The sequence below is a fragment of the Cetorhinus maximus genome, chromosome 7, assembly GCF_964194155.1.
Source record: "Cetorhinus maximus chromosome 7, sCetMax3.hap1.1, whole genome shotgun sequence".
In the NCBI taxonomy this organism is placed as follows: Eukaryota; Metazoa; Chordata; class Chondrichthyes; order Lamniformes; family Cetorhinidae; genus Cetorhinus; species Cetorhinus maximus.
In genome coordinates, this window is record NC_135885.1 from 18,856,250 (window position 1) to 18,882,347 (window position 26,098).

General features: G+C 44.2%; 1 protein-coding gene across 2 annotated transcripts in view; it reads left to right on the top strand.

Moving 5' to 3' along the window:
* Positions 1-26,098, top strand: part of oca2 (oculocutaneous albinism II) — a 573,569-nt gene that overhangs the window by 296,577 nt on the left and 250,894 nt on the right. For both annotated transcript variants that reach the window (XM_078544815.1, XM_078544816.1), the window contains one exon: positions 7,876-8,000. In XM_078544815.1, the coding sequence (XP_078400941.1) occupies positions 7,876-8,000 (125 nt within the window). The remainder of the gene's footprint in view (positions 1-7,875; positions 8,001-26,098) is intronic.

The window sequence follows — 26,098 nt, forward strand, 5'->3', positions numbered from 1 at the left end:
GGCCTCTTGACTTCTCTCTACCCTCCCCCTAAATTTGGCCTTTTGAGACTTAACTGTGTCCTGTGACATCTCTTCATTATTAACTCTGCATGGGCAATACCGGTGGTCGTATGTGGCGTGGTTCTGTAGCTGAGAAGGAAGCATGATAATTTTGTTGCTATAGAGTCCCCCTCTAGTTTTTTCATTCCAGCCTTGAAGGCCTGGAGTGCCCTCTCGGCCAACCCATTGGATGCAGGGTGGTATGGCGAGATCTTGACGTGTTATACTGTTGAGAGTTGTAAATCTTTGGAACTCCCAGCTGGTGAATGCCGTTCCATTGTCAGATACTATTACCTCTGGTAAACCGTGCATCTAGAAACTCTGACACAATCTGAATATGGTGGTGGCAGATGTGGGTGATCGCACCTCGTATACATCCATCCATTTGGACTGGGAGTCGATAAATAAGAGGAACATTGTGCCCAAAAAGGTCCCGTGTAGTCAACGTGGAGGTGGATCCATGGCCTCCCTGGCTATTCCCAAGGATGCAGTGAAGCAGAAGGAGGCAAGTTCTGCACCTGTTGGCACTGCATGCAGCTCTTGATCATGTTTTCGATCTCAGTGTCCATCCCTGGCCACCATAAGTAGCTGCACACCAACATTTTCATTCCGGAAATGCAGGGGTGAGCGCAATGCAATTCTATCAGTAATGGTTGTCTTCCTCTGGGAGGCACAATGACTCTCGCTCCCCATAGTAAGATGCCATCCTGGCAGGTGAGCTCCTATCCCCTGTTAAAATAGGGCTTCATTTCGTCCGATTTTGGCTCATTAGACCATCCCTGCAAGACTTGTTCCCTGATGTGAGACAAAATTGGATCTTGGTCTTTCCATTTTCTGATCTGTTTGGCATTCACTGCTGATGAACCCAGAAAATTTAATAACAAGACAAGTTCTTGAGGGATGGGAGCTGTCCTTCAGCAGGGGGCGGGTGGGGGGGTGGGTGGGGGGTTAATTGGCTCAGTGCATCAGCATTGGCAATCTGGCTTCCCAGCCTGTGGATAAAAGCATATTCGTAAGCAGTTAGAATCAGTGCCCACCTTTCCATGTGTGCTGAGGCAATTGTTTTGCATTATCTTCCCCAAACAAGCCTAGTAGTGGCTTGTGGTCGGATACAATGGTGAAGTGGCGACCATGGATGTATTGGTGGAATTTCTTAACGCCAAATATGATGGATAAGCCTCACTGTGTTCTTGAAACGTAGCTAATGGGCTGTTTGGAGCCATCTGCCTCCTGGTAGGGGAGTACAGGATCGCAGGTTAAAATCAATTCTTCCTTTGGGTTGAAATGTACCAACAGGGCTGATGAATGTAGTAACTGCTTTACTGCTGTAAAAGCCTGTTGTTCTGGGGCTTGCCAAGTCCACCTGTGGTTTTTCTTGATTAACCCGTATAATGGAGCCAGTACTGTTGACAAATTTGGGAGAAAACAACCGTAGTAGTTAACCATTCCCAAGGAGGGTTTGAGTTCTGTAGCATTTTTCGGGGCTAGCACCTCACGAATAGCTCTCACCTTGTCTTCCAATGGGTGAAGGCCCAGCGAGTTGACCCTGTGGCCCAGGTAAATCACTTCTTCTGCTTGGAAGATACATTTTTCCTTTATCGAGCGTACTCTGGCTTGTGAGAAACGCTTCAATCCCTCTTCCAAGTTAGCCAGGCATTCTTCATCAGTTAGTCCTGTTACTAGGACATCATCGAAATAATCCACCACATGGGGTAGACCTTGGAGTAAATTTTCCATTGTGCGTTGGGTACACCAAAGGGTAACCCAATATACTGGTATAACCCCCTATGTGTGTAGATAGTCACAAAATCCTGAGAGGTCTTTTCTAGCTTGACTTGCTGGTAAGTGTGGCTCATGTTGAGTTTCATATATGTGGATCCCCCGACAGCTTGGAGTACAATTCATCACTTTTTGGTAGAGGGTGCCTATCAAGTCTGGCCACTTTGTTAATGGTCAGGTTGTAGTGCCTGCACATTCGCACACTCTGGTCAGGCTTTAAAACTGTAACTATGGGCGCTGCCCAAACAGAAAAATGTACAGGTCGTAAGACTCCCGACCTTTCCAGCCTGTCTAATTCAATATCCACTTTTTCTTGTAATGCATAGGGGACTGGCCTTGCCATCAAATATCTGGGGGTTGCTCCAGGATCTAGTTGGATTTTGGCTTGCAGTCCCTGAATCTTCCCGAGCTCTTGCCTAAATACAAGGGCATATTTAATCATTCTTGTAGGTCTTTCATTCTGAGTTGGAAAATCTCAGGCAACTCCAATTTTTTCCCTTAGGCCAGTTTCGACCATGTAGAGTTAGACCCACCTGCTACCACCATGGGGTAGGTTAGCAGACTGGCTTCTATATTGTACTGGAACCTTGCACGTACCTTTTACTTGTATGTTTTTGCCAGTATATGTCTTTAGCCTGGCATCTGAGTTTTCCAGCTTTAGCGAGTGGCCTCCTTCGTTCAGATACTTAAATGTGTGTTCCCCTGTGTCTGTCGTTGATGCGCCTGTGTCCACCTTCATTCGAAGGGGTTTTCTGTTGACTTCTACTGTCACGTATATTAGCTCTGTTTTACACATTTTTAAATTGTAGGGAGTAAATATTTGACTCTGTTTCTTCTGACTCCTCCATTATATAAATTTCACGAATTCTGTCTTTTTGTTTGAACTTTGGCCTCAATCTTTCTCTGCAATATCGCATAATGTGCCCATTTCGATGGCAAGGGAAGCAATCCGTTCTTTTAAATTGTCCTTTATTTGTAGGCTGCCTGGTTCTAATTCTGCTATTATTAATGTGGTTTTTATCCGTTAAGCCATTGCTTTTTGCTGGTCTGTTAATGGCGGTTGTTTCCTGCCTTTCTGCGCCACTTCTAGCCGGTGCCTCCCTCCGGACGTGAAGAATGGCGCCATTTTGTGCTCCCTTGATTTCTCCTGAGTCCCTGACTGCGATTTCCATTGTGAACGGCAACTCCAGCACCTTGCAGAAGTCTAAATTTGTTTCTAACAGCAACTGTTTTTAGAATGGTGTCTTCGTTAATCCCACACGCTAATCGGTCTCTTAACATGTTGTTGATCGAGGTCCCGAACTCACAGTGCTCTGTCAGTTATTTTAATTTCATTTCCATCCAGACCATGGGAATGTCTCGTAATGGATCTTCTGGAGGTCAAGGAGAAGACATTCCTCATAGTTGCTGACGATTACTTCAGATGGATTGAGGTCCAACATCTTCATGGTCTGACCTCAGAAGCAGTCATTAAATCACTGAAAGAATTTTTTGCCACAAATGGCAGTCTAGATCTTATAATTTCAGACAACGGTCCGCAATTTGCAAAGGAATGTTTTAGGAAGTTCACTGAACGCTATGGATTTGTCCACACAGCTAGTTTACCCGGATAACCACAAGCTAATGGAAAGGGGTGTAAGAATGGTAAAAGCTTTGTTGAAGAAAAATGATGATATCAACTTAGCATTGTTGAGCTACCGTTCCACATCACTACAGAATGATTTGGTTCTGTCAGAACTTCTGATGGGAAGATGATGACGGACTCAAACTCATGTTCTTCCACACACATTTATGCAATGTCTCAAAGCAACAAATATAGAGAGAGGAAGGGAGAAGGAGGATGAGTATCATGAAAGTCAAATCAGAAATGATGGCCAGCATCTTCTGGTCAGCGAGCGGGGGCGGGGCCCACTCACCGATGTGTAAAATGACGCGGGGTGATGTCGGGCGTGCGTCCCGACGTCACCCTGCGTCATTTAGATTGTCAGTTTGGCGGGCGCGCATAGCGCTTGCTGGCGCACGTCACGCTGGGCGGGCCTTAATTGGCTCCCGCTCTTCCCCTCCGATGGGAGGAAATTGTTGCCCCATTATCAGCACCATGGAGTGCATGATTTACCAGAACACCAGAGACTGAAAATGAAATAGCGAGAAGAAATAGAAGTACATGTATATCTACAAGAAGAAGACCATCAATGGAATGAACTAAAAACAAAAAACTAAAAGCTACTGCGGATGCTGGAAATCCAAAACAAAAACAGAATTACCTGGAAAAACTCAGCAGGTCTGGCAGCATCAGTGGAGAAGAAATCAGTTGACGTTTCGAGTCCTCATGACCCTTCGGCAGAACTGAGTATAGTTAGGAGAGAGGTGAAATATAAGCTGGTCTAAGGTGGGGGGCGGGGGACTAGCTACCCTTATGATCAGGAAGGCAACCTGAACAGAGAACCAATAATCATTGATAATTCACATACTACACTATAGAATTCAACCTCCAAGAGAGCACAGAACAAGGTCGGAGAGATTGGTGAAACCACCACAGTGCTTATCTCTGTGAACCAGAGATGAAGACAGAGACTTCAGGAGGAGATATAGGATAATATAAATAATATATTTAATAGAGTCAGCAACTTGAGGGAAGATGTAGCATAAGTGTTAATGTTAAATATGTAAATAGGTAGTCTACATCAGCAGCGATGTGAGATCACATGACAACAGAGTATCTGAGAGAGAGTTCTATGTACAGCCTTGTGCTAAGCATTGTACTGTACATAATTCATATAATGTTCAATGAAAGGTAAAGGTTACCAACAGCTTTGCCTTGAGCAATCTCTATAAATCCTAACCATGGACAACCTCATCTAAGACCTACAACGATGCTAACAGATTTTTCAGCTGCGTAGTGGTTGTGGTGATGGGACCCAGACGACGTTGTTTGGTTTGGAATTCGAAAATGTTGACCCAGTGAGAGTGACAGAATGATGATTTATGTCTGAGTTGGGATGGTGTGCAATTCGGAGGGGACAGTGTTCCTGAGACATATCTACATTTGTTTGCCTTGGGCGGTAGAGGATGCTGCATGGGAAGTGTTGTTTTGTGGGTTTGTGCAGTGCATTCTGCTGCTCATATATACTGCAGCAGTGGTGAAATGGGTGGTTACAGAGGCCAGTAGCAGGGGTGACAATAAAGGGAACTGTTGCATCCTAGATAGTGCTGAACTTCTTGAGCTCTGGTGTGGTTGCATTAATCCAGAGAAATGTTGAGCATTCCATCACACCCCCGACTTTTGCCTTGTTGATGGTGAGGCTTTGAGGAGTCAGGAGATAAGCCACTCATCACAGGGAACCCAGCCAGTGCTGTGCTCTTGTCTCCATGGTGCTAATATGGCTTATTCAGTTAAAATATTAATTCAAATTGCCAAGCTATTGATGGTAGAAAACTCACTGATTTTGGTGCTGTTGAAGGCCAGGGAGATGCTGTTGGGTATTTTCTTATGGGAAAATGTAATACTCTGGCACGTGCATGGTGTGAATATTACCATCCACTTGTCAACTGAAACTTGAATATTCTCCAGGTACATTTGTAGGCTCCCATGGGCTGTTTTATTACTTAATCATATTAGAAGTAATCATTTGAAGTGGTTCTCTGAACTTGCAAAGAGGTCCCTAAGCTGCTCTGAGACATTGATAAAGACTCATTTTGTAATTGGGAATGCTTTAACTTGAAACCTATAAATAAATGCTAAATTGAATTTAGCACTGAAGTCAGGGAATGAATAATATGAGTCTGCTTATCAGCAGTTAACTTTAATTCAGTTCCAAATCATGCTTTCCTGTAATTAACATTAGTACAAGAAAGGAAAAATAATCAAACAAATATGACATGACTGTAATGCAGCCAGTTACAAAACAAAAGAGATAGCCAAAAGAAAATATGACTGAATTATAATTTTCTTTTTTCCATTTTCATGTATTAATTGAAAAAACAGTACTCTAACTGCAGCTTCCAGTACCTTATGGAGTGGTTTCAGGTAGAAACAATGACCCAGTTTTGCTGGAGTGGGGCATCTCATAGCAGACCCCATTAGTTAAACGTTCTCCCTTACTGTTCAGCTTGAAAATGGTTTTCCCTGCAAGTTTCTGAAATTGCGATCTGTGAGACTCCACAGTGCGTATCATTCCCTTTCTGGACCAGAGAGGTTGAATGGCATTGCAGGAACACAGATTTAGTAATTTAAAGGTACCCACTCTGTTAAGCAGCAGCCTTGACTTTCTGCAGCAAGTCTCATTGGTAATCCATGTGCAAATGCGGCAATTTTGTGGAGCTTATGCGGAGGTTGAAGGCAAGCTGATGTTTTCTCAAGGCTAATGGCAGAGTGACATGAGTTGTCCGTAACATACTGGCATGGATTGAGAGTTGCTGAATGAACAGAAAACAGGGACTAGGAATAAACGGGTCATTCTCGGGTTGGCAGGCTGTGACTAGTGAGGTACTGCAAGGATCGGTGCTTGGGCCCCAGCTACTCACATTCTATTTGGATGTGGGGACCAAATGTAATATTTCCAAGTTTGCTGATGACACAAAACTTGGTGGGAATATGGGTTGTAAGGAGGCTGTGAAGAGGCTTCAAAGGGCTTTAGACAGGCTAAGTGAGTGGGCAAGAACATGGCAGATGGAATATAATGTGGAAAAATTATACTATGTGCTTTGGTAGGGAAAGCAAAAATGCACTTAAATGGTGAGAGGTTGGGAAGTGTTGATGTCCAAAGAGACCTGGGATGTTCTTGTTCATGTGTCATTGAATGCTAACATGCAGGTGCAGCAAGCAATTAGGAGGGGAAATGGTATGTTGGCCTTTATTGCAAGAGGATTTGAATATAGGAGCGAAGATGTCTTCTGTTGTTGTATACAGTCTTGGTGAGACCGCACCTGGAATATTGTGTACAGCTTTGATCTTCTTACCTAAGGGAGAATATACTTGCCATAGAGGGAATGTAACAAAGGTTCACCAGATTGATTCCTGGGATGGCCGGATTGTCCTATAAGGGGAGATTGAGGAGACTGGGCCTGTATTCTCTAGAGTTTAGAAGAATGAAAGGTGATCTCGTTGAAACATACATAATTCTTACACGGCTTGGCAGGGTAGATGCAGGAAGGCTAGAAGGTCTGGAACCAGAGGACACAGTTTCAAAATAAGGACTGAGATGAGGAGGAATTTCTTTACTCAGTGAATCTTTGTAATTTTTTATCATAAAGGGCTCTGGAGGCTGTCATTGATTATCTTCAAAACAGAGACTGATAGATTTCTAAATATTAAAAACATCAAGGGACATGGGGATAGTGAGGGAAAATGGTGTTGAGGTAGTAGATCAGCCATGACCTAGTTGAAAGACAGAGCAGGCTCAAGGGACTAAATGGCCTTCTCCTGCTCCTGCTCCTACTTCCTGTGTTCCTATGTCCAGCAGCTTGTGGCAATTCACAAGTCACAGGGTATCCCCTCCTCGCCACAAGTTGCTGGGTGATTTACACTTTAATAAAATTGGCGAGCGTTATTAAGGTCGCCGTTACTTTGGCCGTGAAATCTGGACCTACATGAAAGGGTTATCAGTGAGGCATATTGTACATAATTAGAGGCTGTTGTAGGCCACACGTTAGCTGTTGGCTGTGCGGTCCTAGGTTCTCTTGATCACAATGTGACATTGGATGTGTGTTTGTGGTATGATGTTACATTGCATGTACCCAGCAAGTGCCACTTTTCCAGTTTGCTGCTGCAGTTTTCATCTGTGTTAGATCATGTGAAAATCTTTGTGAAACCGAACCAGAAATTATGTTCTTCACATTGTATCTTATTTTGCCAGAAAATAAACAATTAAATATTTTGTTGCACAAAATTGTTACTGACAAAGATTTTTCTGTGTTTTCAATATCCGGAAAACATATTCCAAAAATAGTTCAGTGAAATACTACACTCAACATGCATTAAATGTAATTTAAAGGACATTGAATGCAGTGACCTTTTATTGTTCTGTAGTGCTGTAAATAAATATTGCTATTTTCCAGGCTTACCAGTTGTCTAGAGGAAGAATATGGGCCATGATCGTCATTCTGTGTCTCATTGCAGCAATTCTATCAGCTTTTTTGGACAATGTCACCACAATGCTTATCTTCACACCAGTAACCATAAGGTACTTGTTCTGTATTGTGGTAAAATTTCTTCACTATGTGCCTATTCTCCTAGGGGAGAGAGATAGAAATCCAGAGTCAATGGAGGTTTGAACTAGTTAAATGTGACTTGTCCCTTTCAAGGGCACATGAGCAAATCAATAACAACAAGTTGCATTTGTGTGGTGACTTTAACATAGGCAAACACCCAAGGTACTTTTTCAAAGGGTAATTAAAAAAAATAAACAGACATCAAGCCAAAGAAGAAATTAATGGGAAGGGTGGTCAAAAATCGGATCAGGAGGGTCTTAATTAACGAGAGGGAGGTGGAGGCGTTTAAGAGTTTATGTCTAGGTGTGCCTGCCAGTGGTGGGGTGTATCAGGATGGGCTGAAATGCACAAGATGCAAGGGTCAAAGGAATGACTTGATAGCAACAAAGCAACAACTTTCATTTATATAGCACTTTCAATTATAAAATGTCCCAAAGCACTTCACAGGAGTGTCATCAAACAAAATTTGATACCAGGTCAGTTATGGAGATATCCACAATAAGGGCCTTGCTCATGAGTAAATTGACATTCCGATGGGAAATGTGGAGAGGGGCAGTGATTGTTAATCTGCTGATGGAGTCTAAGGGAGAAATGGCTTTTGGGGTGAGGATGATGGGAAGGATTTTGGAAAAGTTAGTATCCAGACAGCCTGTTGAGCAGAAACATCAACATGAGAGCAGAATTGTGCAGTTGGGAATGTCGCTCATAAGGAAGCAGTGATGGATGCCTGAGAGAGACACCATAAACTTATTTAAATGTGATTCAAGCCTGGGATGGCATGAGTTGATTAGAAAGGCAGGTTTGGAGTAGTCATGGGGAAGGGATAGAAGCATTAGAGAAAAAGGTGGAAGAACTTTGTAACAGGAAAAGAACGAGACGGGGAGACGGTCGCACGATCGGCTTAGAGAAGAAAAGATGGAGATAGAAGTAATGAGCTTAGGTCTGGAGCACTAACCAAAAGGCATGCACATTGACACTAAGAGAATTCAGGTTGCATTAGCATGGTAGAGGTTAGGAAAGGTGCCCCCTGGTTATAAACAGTGGATTGGGAGGAGACAAATGGCAAATCCAAAGTTCAGGGCTGTTGTTCTATGGTGGGACAAACTTGAATTATGGACAGTGTAGAGTCAGCTTGGACTTCACATGAACTAGGTACAAATTTGGAGATACATGGAGAGAGGGAATGGATGCAACAGCAATTCAGACTTTATTGGTGCACTGCTTGATCTTGTCACATGGGACTTGGCTACTTCCACATGGGAATTTGTCCTAACTCATTACAAGCAATAATATTGGTATTGTGGAGTTGATTTTCCAGGCAACCTTTCATGGTGGAAACACTGAACTTTATCTATAAGACAGCAGCAGCAGCTACATGTGTGCATCTAACTATAATTAAAGAAGAACTCTCCCTAGTGGCTTTCCCACACTGCTAACTCATTGGTTTACACAGATCATGTGATCTTATAACAGAGGATTATTCTTAAAGCTACAGTCCTACGTTTATCAAAACTATAATTAATACAATTGGTATAATGAAGTGTTTTCACAATTTCAGAGAAAACTATGAACAGTTGTCTTTTTCCTAGTGGAAGGAGTCTAATCAAAACTCCACTTAGGCTTTATTGAATCTAACTATTAAATGAAAATAATTCCCGTTGAGAATATCAGTTAATTCACATAATTAACAAGCAGATTTGTCAGTGTGATGTATCTCTATTCTTATCACTGATAAAATGAGGTGGTCTCCCTCATCACCCAGTTTTCTTCTATGACAAGACAACCAATGCACTCAGGAACAGAAAACTCTGTCCCTCGATCTCCATCACAATAAATGGCAGTTCAGTCTTCATATTAGTCCAATTTACAACTACTGTCGGTGGATTGTAGTCATGAATTATGCACTCTCACTGTGAAATGTCTAGTTACATTTTGTTGCTAAATTGTATCAGTTTACTTGTAAGCTTGTGCTCCATACTCATGAACCTGGGAAAATAGGAACAGGGGTCGACCATTTAACCCCTCAAGCCTGCGACACCATTCAATGAGATCATGGTTGATCTGCAATCTAACCCCAGCTATCTGCCTTTTTCCCCATGCCCCTTAATATCTTTGTTACTAAAAAGCTATTAATTTCAGATTTAAAATTAACAATTGATCTTCCATCAACTGCTCTTCGCAGAAGTGAGTTCTAAACTTCTGCCACTCTTTGTGTATGGGAGTGTTTCTTAATTTCACTTCTGAAAGGGCCTAATTTTTAGACTCTGCCCCCAAGTCTATATTCCCCAACCAGCAGAAATAACTTTTCTCTGTTTTCAGTACCCTGTCTGTTCCTTTAATATCCTGGAAACATTGGGTAAATCATCCCTTAACTTTCTAAATGCCAGTGAATACAACCCTAGTTTGTTTAATCTCTTCCTTATAATTTAGCCCTTGAGATTCCAGGCATCTTTCTGGTAAACCTACACTGTACTCCCTCCAAGGCCAATATGTGTGGTACCTAGAACTGCTTACATTTCATGTGGAGCTTTGGATACCCAAAGCATGACCTCCATTCCCTGGTATTCTAAATTAAGGTATTTTACCTGCTGATAATGTTAAGATGTGATGAGTATTTCCAGCATTTTCTGTTTTTATTTCAGATTTTACAGTGTTCACACTTACTGTGTGGATAAGCTATACCTAAAAATGATTATTCGATATAGCTGCAAGCTGTGCCTGCTTTTCTTTACAGAATACACAAACTTCTGGAAAAGGCAGTTACATTTCAGAATACACATCTTATCTGAAAATTAATTTGTTCTGTTATAATTTTAAAGGTACTCGGAACTCTTTGCAGATTATAATCACAAATACGATTTCTGGGTGCCCTGTGATATTACACTGTATGGTCCTGTGCGTTTCTGCTTGTGGTGTGACATTAAGCTGAATGGTCCCTGTATGCTAATGTGCAATTTAAGAGGTTAACAGTGCAGGTAAAGTACTTTGTGGGATAGTTAAAATAAATGCCTACAGTAAAGATGAAGGGTGGAAACTGCAGATGTACATTGGGAGTGATTAGATAGAAAATTAGAACATGTGGTGAGAAATAATGAGGAAAAAATTGCTTAACAATACAGAAGTCAGTATTAATGCCTTTGCATTATTGTGTGTGATGGAAGCTAACGCATGATTTAGATTGGGTCGTTAAGATTCTGCAGGCCAAAGCTAAGCAAATGGGATATGTTGTTAGTTTAAGGCAATTTAACCAGCATCAAAGGGTTTGTGCAAAGAATTGTGTCCGAGTTTGAAGAAAAGATATCTGGCCTAAACTGTATATTATTCTGGATCGGCGTGATGTTAAAAACTGTGTAGAATTGTTTTACTTAAGAACACAAGGTAGAGGAGCAGAAGTAGGCAATACAGCCATTGAGCCTAATCCTCCATTCAAGAAGATCATGGCTGAACTTTTATGTCAATTCCACTTTCCTGCCAATCCCTCTAAGAATTTTACACTTTTCAATGAGATCACCTTTCATCCTTCTAAACTGCGGAGAATACATTCCCATTCCATTCAATGTCTCCTCATAGTACAACACTCTCATTCCAGGAATCAATCTGGTGACTCTATGTTGCACCCCTCTAAGGCAAGGATATTTTTCCTTAGGCAAGGAGATCAAAACTCTACTCCAGGTGTGGTCTCATTACAGCCCTGTACAAACGCAGCAAGACTTCCTTACCCTTACACTTCAACGCCTTTGATAATAAAAGGCCAAAATACCTATTGTCTTCCTAATTCCTTGCTGTACCAGTGTCTTAGCTTTCTGTGATTTATGTATAAGGATCCCCAAATCACTCCAAATACCACATTTACTAGTCTCTTGCCTTAAAAGTATTTTGCTTTACCATTCTTCCTACCAAAGTGGATAATTTACATTTTTCCACATTATACACCATTTACCACCTTCTCACCCAATCACTTAACCAATCTGTATCCCTTTGCAGCCTTTTTCTGTCCTCCTCACAACTTACTTTGATACCCACCTTCGTATTGACAGTGAACTTGGATATATTGCTCTTGGGCCCCTCATCTAAGTCAATGATATGGAGTAGAAATAGCTGAGACCCAAATGCTAATCCTGGTGGCACTCCACTTGTTACACTCTAGTACTCCAAAAACGATCCATTTATTTCTACTTTCTGTTTTCATGAACCAATTTTTTGTCCATGCTATTACATCACCCCCAATCCCATGAGCCCTATCTAATCTTATGTAATGACCTCTTGTGTGGCACCTTATCAAATGCCTTCTGAAAATTCAAATACACTTCTCCTGTTGATTCCCCTTTACCTACTTGGTTAGTTATATTTGCAGCGAATTGTAATCGATGTATCTTATTTTTTACTGATAAGAAATGAATGTTTTCCACATTTCAGTGAGAATAAGGTATAATAAAAACAGAAAATGTTGGAAATACTCAACAGGTCAGGCAACGTCTGTGCAGAGGGGGACAGAGTTAATGGGCAAGATTTCAACTCATTCAAAAGCCACCCACTTGCACCAGGTCAATGGTCTTTCATCAGGACTATCAACAAAATTATGTATATGTGGAATAACATTGCCATCTACCTTTGTAGTAACATATTACACAATGATCACATGACCTTAATCTCAGACATAATGGCCAGAATTTTTTTGCTGAGTGAGCGGGCGTGTGCCCAACCCCCTCGAGCATAAAATGACGCACGGTGATGTCGGGCGAGTGTCCCGATGTCATCATGCACGCGCGCGATATTTCAGTCGGTGGGTGTGCATGGGAGTCAGCAGCGCGCCCGCTGACAATTAACAGGCCTATTAAGGCCATTAATTTAATAATTAATTGCAATTCTTTTGCTACCCGTCCAACCTTACGGTTGGCGGGCAGGCGGAAACAACAAGTGGCCTTGGAATTTTTTGTGAAACCTCATCCACGGGCGGGATGAGGTTTCCAACAGGAATTAAAAATAAAATAAAAATGTTTAAGTCTCATTTGTAACATGTCCCTGCTCGTGTGACAGAGTCACATGAGCGGGGACATGTTTTTAACATTTTTAAATTCTTTATTTATCTTTTTAATATTCTTCAGCTCCCTGAGGCAGCTCTGTGCCTTCAGGGAGCTTTCAGTGCACGCACCCGCGCCGATCCGCAAACCTCCGCGCTCGCCCTCCTCCCGCCCCCATTCCAGCAGTGCTCAGCATTGCAGTGCTTGATTCATGCTGGCTGGCCATTAAGGGCGTGGCAGCAATTGGTTTTGTGAACGCTCCCAGGCCCTCCCACTGTGCCCACCTGCCGAGGTAAAAATCCTGCACAATAGATTCAGAGCAAGCCACCTGACATTGCTTAGAAACAATTTCATCAATTGTATAAGCATTAATTCTGAAACCTCATTTGGAATAGTTGCTCATTCACAGACCCCAATGAATATCCTACTTGGAAGTATATAGACATATAGACTCACTATGCTTGCTGTTGGTCTTACTAAAGCCAACAAGCTAATTTATCTTTACTGCCTGAACCTGTACAATTTTGATTAACCTACTAATCTGTCTAACAGTCCTATATGCTTTTTGTTGCAGAGTGATTTCAGTGTTACACCACATTCTGTGTTTTTGTTTGCAATTTGACCTTGTTCTGACATTTTTTTCATCTTGTTATATATTTCTGGTACTGTGCGACATAATGCCATGAGTCCTGTCCGTTTCTGGTTATGGTATGTCATGCTGTGTGGTGTTGTGGTTTTCTAGTTATGGTGTAAGCGCTTTTGATTAGGATATAAGGCTATATTATGATTACAGTTAAAGTGTGACATTAATTTGTATGGTCATGTCTGTTTCAAGTTATGTTATGACATTATTATTATATGGTTTTGTGTGTTTCTGGTTATGGTGTAACTTTATGCTTTGTGGGCCTATGTGTTTCATAGTCTAACATAGTCCTGTGTTCTTCTGGTTATGATGTTATTGTGGGGGCCTGTGTGGAAATTTACTATCCAAATCTAGAGTTTATTAGGTACCTAAAATTTAACTCTGTTGAGCCATTTTACATTAACTAGTCTAAAATAAATGCACAATTACACCAACGATCCACTTCAGAAGATGTAGCACCCTATGGAGTGAATGAACTAACCTCTTCTTGCCAAAGCCATCATATGAGGAATCTATTATGGCACAGTGGATGGTAAATGCTGAGCTGCTCAAATCCCAGAGGGAAACTTGAGTTATTATGATGCACATCAATTTGTTTCTGTCTGTAGCTTTTCTCATTATGTAAAACAATTTCCATATGCTCAAGTATCTCTTGATACCACAACTGTTTGCAATTTGTATTTTATTTTGAGATGCATGCCTTGAATTCAGTAGTAATGACCCCACTAAGATTTAGGGTTTTTTTGCAAAACTAAATTAAACATTTATTAACAGAAGAACAAGGTTTTTAAGCACATACATTGGTCTACAAATTACTACTATAATAACTCCTAAATCTCCTAATTAATCTAGCTCCCAGTTACACCTCCGTTAAGTCAACAGTGAAACAAGATTTCAACAGGCCCAGGCAAAGCACACAATACCCTGGACTGGGATATTCACAGTGAATTCACAGAATCACAGAATCACACAGTGCAGAAGAGGCCCTTCGGCCCATCGAGTCTGCACCGACACGTGAGAAACACCTGACCTACCTACCTAATCCCATTTACCAGCACTTGGCCCATAGCCTTGAATGTTCTGACATGCCAAATGCTCATCCAGGTACTTTTTAAAGGATGTGAGGCAACCCGCCTCCACCACCCTCCCAGGCAGTGCATTTCAGACCGTCACCACCCTCTGGGTAAAAAAGCTTTTCTTCACATCCCCCCTAAACCTCCTGCCCCTCACCTTAAACTTATGTCCCCTCGTGACTGACCCTTCACCCAAGGGGAACTGCTGCTCCCTATCCACCCTGTCCATGCCCCTCATAATCTTGTACACCTCGATCAGGTCACCCCTCAGTCTTCTCTGCTCCAACGAAAACAACCCAAGTCTATCCAACCTCTCTTCATAACTTAAACGTTTCATCCCAGGCAACATCCTGGTGAATCTCCTCTGCACCCCTTTTAGCTTCGGTTCCTGTAGACAGCAGCTTGGTACATAGAAGCTAGAGGCTTTTTACATTTGTTAGATTTTAGAATTTCTTCCCCTTACACATAACCTCATCTCCTTTATACAGGTTTCTCTGTTTTTAATGTAAATTCCTTGTCCCAATATGTCTTTGCAACTTTACTTTTTCCATAAGATAAATCTTCCATAATATTCATATTATCAGTAATCTTTGGGAAAAATAAACAACCTGTTTGCCTTAGCCTCTGTTGGCTAGGTGTAACACCTTACCATCTCTTTGAAATTCACAACTCTGGTTTATCTAAAAATGTAAATGCTCTTCTCGCTCCACACTCTAAATCTTCAGCCATGTTTACATATTTAGCATTTCAAACCTAGCTTCCCTTCTGATAACTCAAAATCTCCAGACTAGCTGTCTGCAATTCAGTTAAAACCCACACACACAACCTCACACAGAGAAACTAATCCAAACCTCACTATTAACCTACCTTGACAATAAATCAGAATAGTATAATGAACATTATTTTATTTTCATGACAAATCCAACAACAAAATCATTAACTACTATTTATTCATTAACACACCACTGATAACACAATGAACAGCATCTTAATACTATGCATTATGTTAAATGCTCTTGTGTGTTCTGGTGGAAGAGGTACTTGAGCATGTGGAATTGTTTTACATAATGAGGAAAGATACAAGACAGAAAGGAATTGATGCGCATCATAATAACTCAGCATCAGCTGAACTCAATACCTGGTACAAAGTGAAACTAGACTCATATCAACAACCAACCCATAGTTAACAAGGATAATTTATGGTTAGGCTCCTTGCAACATTGCCTAGCTAGTAGCTTTGAATAATAATAATTTTGTTTACTACTGATAAACTCAAAGCTTTAACAATGTAATTCTTGATGCAGAATTTTGACCTTGGTGGGTGGGCTTGGTGGGAGCAGGCGGGGGCAGTCGGGAAGCTGACCGCGATCGGGACCGGACAGCGATTTCACGCTGGTGGGCCAATTAAGGCCCGCCCAGTGCGAAACGCGAGCGGCAGTGCTGAGCGTTGCCTGTGCGGGTGGGGGGAGGAGGGTGAGCGGGCTGAGCGCGAATTTCGCACATGTGCACGAGCGGGCGCTGTATAATCTCCCTGAGGCATGGAGCTGCCTCAGGGAGATGAAGCATTTTTAAAAAAGAAATTAAAAATGTAATAAAACACGTACTCTCGTGTGACTCTGTCGAACTATCGCGCGACAATGCGTTGATGTTGGCGCGCTCGGCTGACGTCAACACGCGTCATTTCATGCCCGAGCAGGTTGGGCGCGCGCCCGCCCTCCGAGCGAAAATTTCTGTCCTTGGTTTCCATGCAACCTTTTTCTGCTAAGTTACGTAAAATTACATAGAATATGCAGCACAAAAACAGGCCAATTGGCCCACTTGTCAGTGTTTATACTCCACGCTGTTCTATTTACCTCATCTCAGCCTTTTGCTATATTTTTCTATTCCCTTTTCTATTCCTTTTGAAACCATCTAAAACATTTTGTCTCGATCATTTCCTGCAGTAACCAGTTCCACATTGTAACCGCTCTAAGTAAAGGCATTCCTCCTTATTTCCCTATTGGATCTACTAGTTCCTATCCTGCATTTATGGTTGCTAATGTTGGATTCTCCTACAAGTGGAAGCATTCTCTCCACATCTAACCTGTCTAACCCATTCATAATTTTAAAGACCTCTATCAGGTCTCCTCTAGGTTTTCTGTTTCCTAAAGCAAAATGTCCCAACCTATTCAATCTTTTCCAATAGCTGTAATCTCTCAGTTCTGATGCTTTTGGCCGTTCTGTTCCTTCTGGTCCTATAGTTAATTATTATAGGTTTGGCTGTCTTAGTTCCCTTTGGAATGTTTGTATTCACCTCAAGGGCACCTGCAAGATCGAATTCCCTCTGTAGCTAGGGTATTTCTTCCTGCTTTTGATGTTTGTTTTTTTTTTCTCTCTACGTAGGCAAAACACTGTGTGTTCTGTTTTCAAAAATTTAATCCTTACTGACAATAACTATTTGCTTTTATCTGGCTGGGCTTCTGAAATGTTTGAAGTCTCCCAGTTAACGCTTTCTCAGCCGAGAAGTCTTCACTTCACAGGCCGACTGTTGTGCTCTATGAAACCTTTTCCACATTTAATCAAGTCTCGCTGAATTCTTGCAAAGCCCCTTCCCAATCAAAAACTGTATTGTTTTTATAAAACACAGGAGGAGAAGCCAGCAGAAGCAATGGTATCAATGACGAGTGGTGTTTGCCCATGGTGTTGCCTGCCCCCAGGAATCGACACATGTCTGCGTAGTGCTGTGAGAAGCTGTGCAAATTTCTCCTCCCCCCACCCCCAACAATCTTTTATACATTTTGTACATTTAATGTTACAGTCAACAACCACCCCCCTCCCCCCACACTTTTCTACCTATTCCAGAGGCTGATCAATGCGTGTAATTCATTTTATCGCAAAAGTTCCTTTTAGGCGCCAATCCCTTAGATATATGTCAAGAACTTATAATGGGAAAATTTTAATTTAGTTAATGGGAACAAGCCTTGTTTGTTAGCATTCTCTTAACGTTCTCTGTGCTTAAATAATGGTAGCTGGACAGTATTAGTGTAGCAGGGTCATTTGAGACCTCAGGGGATGGTCGTCCCTGCCCTTTTGTGAGTCACCCCAGGCCCTGCTAAGGGTCAGTGGTCAGGGTTATGAGTCATGGCCAGCAACAGAACTAGCAAATTTTCAGTAATGGTGGCAGAAAGCTAGAACCTTGAGGGCCAATGGCTGCTTACAGGCAGAGAATCCTTCCAGAAGAGGACTTGTGGTTCCTTTAAGCACGCATGAGGAAGGCAACGAGAAACCTCCTCATGTGATCTATTCCCTTGTCATATTGTTCATTGAAATTGAAAATGGGCAGCTCCTACAAGCAATTGAAGAGGAAAGTGCAAGAGCGCGAGGTGAGGAGAAATGAGCAGAGAGCCTGCCCTTAGTCAGATCACTACCAAGACAGTATGAAGTAAAGCGGCTTTAAGTCAGGTTATTTTGCATACTCTTATCATGACAGATTACATAAACCTCTGTTCAAGGTTGACTCCTGGTCATTCCTAGCTGTGGCTACTGATTGGGATCAGATGCAAAATGCTTTTCTCTCAGGCTGCTGTCTGACACAGCATGGGTATTTTTTATCGTTGATTCTGCTTTCCCTGAGTTCAGCAGAGTTGTTGAAATTGTTGTCCCTTCTCCTACTCCCACAGTTTAAATGCAAAGCAGTATTCCAGATTAACCTTTCTCTGCCTTTTTATTATGGTATATATATCTATGAGGTCACTAATGTTTCCTTTTCAGACTGAAAATGTCAAGTCTCTCCCGCCTTTCCTCATAACTCACACCCTTGACAATTTGTCGGCCAGATTTTCATCTGGGAGGTGGGAATCAGGTGTTGGGGGATTTCCCGGGATCGCGATCCCACCTCCTGACCGGCAGTGCCTGCCCAGGCTGTGTTCATGGTGAGGTGGCCGGAATAAGCCGGAGTGCGGGTTGCTGCCTCCGGAAGCAGGCCTGAACAGAAGTGGGCAGATCCTGAGGCGGCCAGGTTAAAATGCCCACCTCCGTTCATGGAGGCATGGGTCCAATTCTGGAAATGAGAGTGAGGCCCCCTAATCCTCACCTGCCTCAACCCCCACTCATCAATACACCCTGACCAATCCATATCCCCTCCTTAGCCCCCTCACCCTCCCATACGCACTTACTTAGTACCCACTATCAAATTATTTTTTTATTTTTTCATGGATGTGGGCATCACTGGCTAGACCAGCATTTGTTGCCTTGAGAAGGTGGTGGCGAGACGCCATCTTGAACCACTGCAGTCCATATGGTGTAGATACACCCACAGTGCTGTTAGCAAGGGAGTTCCGGATTTTGACCCAGCCACAGTGAATGAATGGCAATTTCATTCCAAGACAGGATGCTGTGTGGCTTGGTGGGGAACTTGCAGGTGGCGGTGTTCCCATGCACCTGCTGCTCTTGTCCTTCTAGGTGGTAGAGGTCGGGGTTTGGAAGGTGCTGCTGAAGGAGCCTTGGTGAATTCCTGCAGTGTATCTTGTAGATGGTACACACTGCTGCCACTGTGCGTCAGTGTTGGAGGGAGTGAATATTTAAGTTGGTGGATGGGGTGCCAATCAAGTGGCCTGCTTTGTCCTGGATGGTGTAAATGTTCTTGAGTGCTCTTGTTGGAGCTGCACTCGTCCAGGCAAGTGGAGAATATCCCATTACACTCCTGACTTGTACCTTGTAGATGGTGGACAGGCTTTGGAGAGTCAGGAGATGAGTTACTCGCCGCAGGATTCCCAGCCTTTGGCTTAATCTTGTAGCCACAGTATTTATATGGTTAGTCCAGTTCAGTTTCTGGTCAATGGTAGCTCTCAGGATGTTGGTAGTGGGGGATTCAGCAATGGTAATGCCATTGAATGTCAAGGGGCGATGATTAGATTCTCTCTTGTCGGAGATGGTCATTGCCTGACACTAGTGTGGCACGAATGTTACTTGCCACTTGTCAGCCCAAGCCTGAATACTGTCTAGGTCTTGCTACAGAGGAATACAGACACAAATGGTACTGGCGATTGTTGGGAATGGGGGTGGAAATCCTGGAACCAGGTTCCGCCCGTCATTTTCAAAGCACATCTGATGGGGTCGGTCCTGTGTTGGGATAGGAATGTCCGGAACCAATTTGAGAAAATGAAGTGCTGTAAATTGCTAGGAATGCCAATCAGTGCACATCGCTCAGTGCTTCCAGCCCAGGACTGCTGCACGGAAGACAGAATGGCCCTGAAATGCAAAAAGACTGCAGCACCCACTGCTTCAGTGACGTGTCCCGCGAGCGCCTTTTGAACGCTGTGGATGGCTGCCGTGATGTCCTCTACGCCCGCTCTGGCTGCAGGATGGGCAGCGACATCAACAGTCTAGCATGGGAGGTGGTGGCTGTGGTGGTCAGTGCCGATGCCCTGCAAAAGAGGTCAGACACCCAGTGCCCAGTGCCACTACAGGATGAATGGTCTCATCCACTCCGCCAGGGTAACTCACTCTTCTCATCACTCTCAACTCACACACTCACAAACCCATCACACACCCACAGGGATCTCACACCTCAATGGACAACACCACTAACTCTCACACACACCCTCACATCTCCATCAGGCTCATATCCTCTCGAGTTCGCGTCCTCATCCTGTCCATGTGTCCTGCTCACCCACTCTCCATCTGTTCTCATGCAGGAGAAGCCTGCTCACATCAGCAGGAAGAGGTCCCAGACCAGGGTGGAGTGGCCCACATTAGGCTCCTCACTCACTTTGAGGAATGTGCCATTGCGCTGACTGGTGAGGATGTGGGCCCTGCCTGTGGTGACAGTGAGGTCGGCGGCGAACACCCTCGTGAGAATCGTGCACCACGTCATCCTTCTCTCAATGCAAATGCGAGTGCTCTCTCACCTGCTTTTGACTGTGCTACCATGCACTATTACAGCTCTGAAAAAGAGTCATACGGACTCGAAACGTTAACTCTGTCTTTCTCTCCACAGATGCTGTCAGACCTGCTGAGTTTTTCCAGCATTTTTTGTTTTTGTTTCAGATTTCCAGCATTGGTAGTATTTTGCCTTTACACTAATTATCTCTACTTTGGTTCAGAGGGGCCTCTGCCAAGCGACTGACGCCCTCAGACAGCCAGTCCCTCAGCTCCATTCAGGTCCTCACCTCCAGCCAAGAGGGCACCTCCTCCATTGAAGAGCTGGAAATAAAGCAGCCTGGAAGACCCATCACAGCGCTTACCCACACCCTCCGCCAGCACAGAGACACACACCTCGGTAGGACCTAGATCTAGAGCAGGCTCGGGTTCACAATCTGGTGGTCACCGCTTGGACACATGTCCGCAGCAGGAGGAGGCAGGTTCGGCTGAGCTCCGCGGCACTCGGAGGACTGCTTGGGATCAGGCATCTGTAAGGTCTTAGTCAGATGACGAACCTCTGGATTTGGCCTTCCAACTCATCCTGGAGAGTAAGCAGCAGGCATGGGAACAGCACGCAGAGCTGTTGGAAGCCTTCAACAGAGTGGCACATGAGTCAGAGGAGTGTGTCATCCTGCTCTCTGATGCAGTGGTGCCCACATGTGCGAGTATGGAAGTTTCCATGGGGAGGATGATGGATGCCATGAAGACCCTGGTCCAGCAGAACGTGGAGATGTATACAGACCTGCACTTCACTGCAGGAGCCATGGGTGAGTTCCTGCAGTGGCAACACGAGAGAGAAACAGGCCACCTCTACGTCCCTCTAGGTGCTACTTCCCCCCAAGGAGTCAGGCCTCCGTAGGGAGGAGGAGCAGCAGTTGGACACTCCTGGGTCATCCACTGAGTAATCTCAGAGGCTGTCCTCTCCCTCCGAGTCCTTTGCCTGTGAGCCCCTCAGCCCCATCCTCTGTCACTGCAGAGGGAGCAGCTGTTCAATGAGTGATTCTGGAGGGAGAGTGTGTGTGTGGCAGGGCCTTTCGGAGCCTCGTGCAAGCACTCTCACCCACGCACGCAGATCCTTCCTGTATCACACTCAACACAATGTCCTGAGCGTTTTGAACGCTGTCTGCTGGGGTTCACTTTCAGCTGTCTGTCTGAGCTGACCTGCATCTTCTGCCCACCCAATTATCATACTTCCATACAGCACCTGATCTCGCCCACCACGACTGCCGTTTCACTTTCGATTTATGGTCTTGATTCGCTTTTTTGTGTGCTCCCCGGTCTTTTCCCGTCCCCCAATCACCCATTTCCTTTCCCCCATCATTGTTGACTCCCCCACTCGCATCACCTTCTGCCTCCCCTCCGTGACCTGTCAGCCACACCCCTTTACCTTTGGGGGAAGAGAAACAGAAAATGCTGGAAAAACTCAGCAAGTCTGACAGCATCAGTGGAGAGAGAAACAGAGTTAACGTTTTGAGTCCGTATGACTTCTTCAGAGCTACAGAGAACTGGAAGTGTGATTAAATTCATACTGTTAAGGTGGGTGGAGCAGGTGAAGCTGGATAGAAGGCCAGCGATAGGTGGAGGCAAAGGAGAGACGGACAAAGATGTCATGAACAAAAGGACAAAGTGGGTGTTAATGGTAGTGGTAAGGAGTTGTTCTGCTATTATCACATTCTGCTTTCTTACCTTAATGCCACTATCAGCATCTTTTTTAGCCTTTACCACTCCCTTTGTCCTTTTGTTCATGACATCTTTGTCAATCTCTCCTTTGCCCCCACCTTTCGCTGGCCTCCTATACAGCTTCATCTGCTCCGCCCCCTTAAACAGTATACATTTCATCACATTTCGACTTCTCTGTAGCTCTGAAACAGGGTCATACGAACTCGAAACGTCAACTCTGTTGCTCTCTCCACAGGTGCTGTCAGACTTGCTGAGTTTTTCCAGCATTTTCTGTTTTTGTTTCTAGCATCTGCAGTATTTTGCTTTTACCTTTTCCTTTGGGGATGTCCAGGTGAACGTGTACATTCCCTTCCTTCTCAAAAATCCCATCCCCATTCATATTAACCTCCCTGACCTCCTCCTTCCCACCCCCAGGGTCCGTGTCTGCCTCCGAATCCCCACCAACCACCCTTGCTGTTACCCTTCTACTGCTGCTGTCAGACCCTTACCCACCCTACAGCCTCACTCTTCCCTCAGTCATTCTCACCATTCCCTCATTCCAGGCCCATCCTCAGTTCACTCCCCAGGAGGCAGTCATGGACTTATCAGAGCTCTTCCTTGCACATTCACCTGGACATCCCCCCCTTCAGACCCCTTACCCTCTTGGAACCTCTTGCCCCCTTGGAACCCATTCCCACCCTGGACTCCTCCACTTTGATCCTCTCCACCCCTGACTCCTCCCCAGCTTAGTCCCTCCCCCTTCCTGACTCCTTCAGACACCTTTCCTTCTTCTGCCACCTTTAGCCCTTCCCCACTCCCGACTCTTTCCTCCAGCACTTACCTCTTCCTCCAGCCTTACTCCCTCCCCTCTTCACACTCCTTCCTCCCACTGGATTCCCTCCCCTCTCTACACTCCTTTCTCCTCCTAGACTCCCTCCCCTCTCTGCACTCCTTCCTCCCTCCACCGACTCCCTACCCTCTTCATACTCTTCCCCCCCTTCCAGATGTCTTCCCTTACACCTTCCATCCCCCTTACACTTACCTCCCCAGTTGCCATTTTCCCTGTTAACCCCCCTCCTTCCACTGTACTCCCTCCCCTCTCCCAACCTCCCCCCATCCTGACATCTTCATTCTCCCTCTCCCAACCTCACCTCATCCTGACACCTCTTCTGCTCCCAGTTGATCCTAGACCTTCCCTCTCACCCACAGGTACATCTTCCTCACCCAAACACAGCCGGACCTTCCTCTCCATCCCCTCGGCCATCATCCGTTGTGAACAGACCCTCAAAGGTGACTTTCCAACTTCCATGGGCTGCTTTGCAGCAGAGCCATGTCCATGAGAATCCACCCAGCATGCCATGGACATTCCTCCAGTGTGCCATTGGTGTCGGGCTCCAGAATCTTCTGCTTCTCGGATGTCCGCGATGTGAGCAAGGCCCTGGCGGTAAGTCCCGGCTTCTGCACGTCACACTTCTCAAGGCGTGTCCTGCACAGACGTGCAATTGCACCAATGTGAGCGGACGATTCAGCCTGGGGGGGTGCGGTGGGGGGGATGGTTCTGGTGGGCTGGCCTTATAATGATATGCAGATGCATTATAATGAGGTTCCTGATGTCCGATGACGGGGAACGGGGCCGCCATCGACAGGTTGAGCAGACGATTGCAAACTGGTTTCATGACGTCCTGAAACCGATTTTTGGCCTTCTCGCCCTATTGTCCGCTCACGCTACCGAGCAGGCCCGACGCCAGCGGGCACAGACAATTCCACCCTTTGACTTATCCCTGTTATCTTGATTATATAGTTCAATATTCTATTTACTCTGTATTGCTGGGCATTTTGAGCATCAAGTCTGTGAAATCTCTTTCCACTTCAACCTTGGCCATTGCAACATTATTCATGGAGGTACCTATTTTTCTTTCTCATGCGCAGTACTTCACATTTGTCTATTAAAATATTAAATTTCAACTGCTATTATTCATCTGACTTATGTATTATGTTTAACTCATCCTTTAAGGTCCAGGTTACATCCTCTGAATTTGCATGACTGATGTGAGGTAAAACCAGCACAGGTCCCAACGCTGTGCCCTGGGGAGCCTCACTGAGTACTTCTCCCGACTCCGGCAAGACTCTTTTTTTAGCCATTGTTTTCAATCTTCAGCCAATTTCTTGAACATTATCAAGCTTTACCCTGAATCCTTGTGGCTTTCATTTTAAGCCAACAGACTTTCATATGCAATTCATCAAACGCTGAAAGAGCAGCAGGCAGTTCTCCAGTGTCCCAGTCGACATTCCTTTCTCAACCTCAATAATTGGATATGAAGTGTTTTGGGATATTCCAAAGAAGCGAATAGTGCTTTAGAAACCGAGTCTGGGGGGCGGTGGGGCTCAATACATTGGAGATGATGGCTGCAAATATTGGTGTTGCCACATGGTGGTGTATTAGATTGAAATGTTTTATGCAAGCAATTTATTTTTTAAAATTGTCTCCTTATATTTTTGTTAGTTTCTTAAACATCATGTTTTTAGTACCATTCTCGCTTTTTTCACTGAACACTAAACCGTTCCCCAGGCTTTCATTTTAAACAAAAAACTACTGCGGATGCTGGAAATCCAAAACAAAAACAGAATTACCTGGAAAAACTCAGCAGGTCTGGCAGCATCGGCGGAGAAGAAAAGAGTCGACGTTTCGAGTCCTCGTGACCCTTCAGCAGTTCGACTCTTTTCTTCTCCGCCGATGCTGCCAGACCTGCTGAGTTTTTCCAGGTAATTCTGTTTTTGTTTTTCATTTTAAACATCCTCCTCACTCCTTTGTCCCAACTGAACGAAGTGAGCACCACATATCCACTGTAAAAAGAATTTTTAAAAATGATCGAAGCAGTCATTAGCTCTCATGTACTTTTCTTGTACAAATACTTATGAGGAACCTCTGATCAGGAACTTCCTTGGAGCTGCCCCCACTCTCCTGCAGTGTAGGACTTTGTGCGTAAGGAGGGTTTTTGTTGCCCTTTGCACCTCTGTTTTCCTGAGGGAGCTAAGGCTTAAGTGAAGGATCCTAATTCTGGGATCTTTGTCTTATTAAATGGGGCCTTTCCAAACCAAGAATCTGTACAGCAAAACAATTGGATGGACAGAGTGTCTGCTCCTGAACCACTGCCTGCGCTGTTTGTTGTCCAGCAGCCAGTGTTGGTAGTCCCATGAACACTTTCCCAAAGATACCTATATTTTTCCCCTTCCCACAGAGGGAGATATCCTCTAGTGCGAAACAGCACAGACTGAGAACTGAGGGAATCAGACACACCTCCACACCCCCCACTTTAATTTGATACAATGGACATACGACAAGCTGTACTTTGACAATGTGCTTGGCTATAATTTTTGTTTTGTTTTTCCTCCCAATGGTTATTTTACAATTTTTAGAATGCCTAATCTGAACTGCAGTTACTTGCTGGTTGGCATGGAGAGGCTTACCTGCTTCAGCATAGGCCAAACATCAGTCACCACTGGGAAGAATGGCAGTCACACTGAATACAAAACTAGTGGGGGTACGAGATTAGGAGAGGGATTAGCCGCAGTTATCAGGATAAAGCTGCCTTGCTATTAAGAGGCATTAAGGAGACCCTGAACGACTGCTGTGTAAAGAATATCACATTCAACTCACAAATATATCTGACATTTTGTTTCACCAGAATCTCTGTAATACTCGAATCTCTAAAGAAAAGCTCTAAAACGTGATTAACCCACAGTAACTGGTCAAACATGGGCTGCTTCTCAAC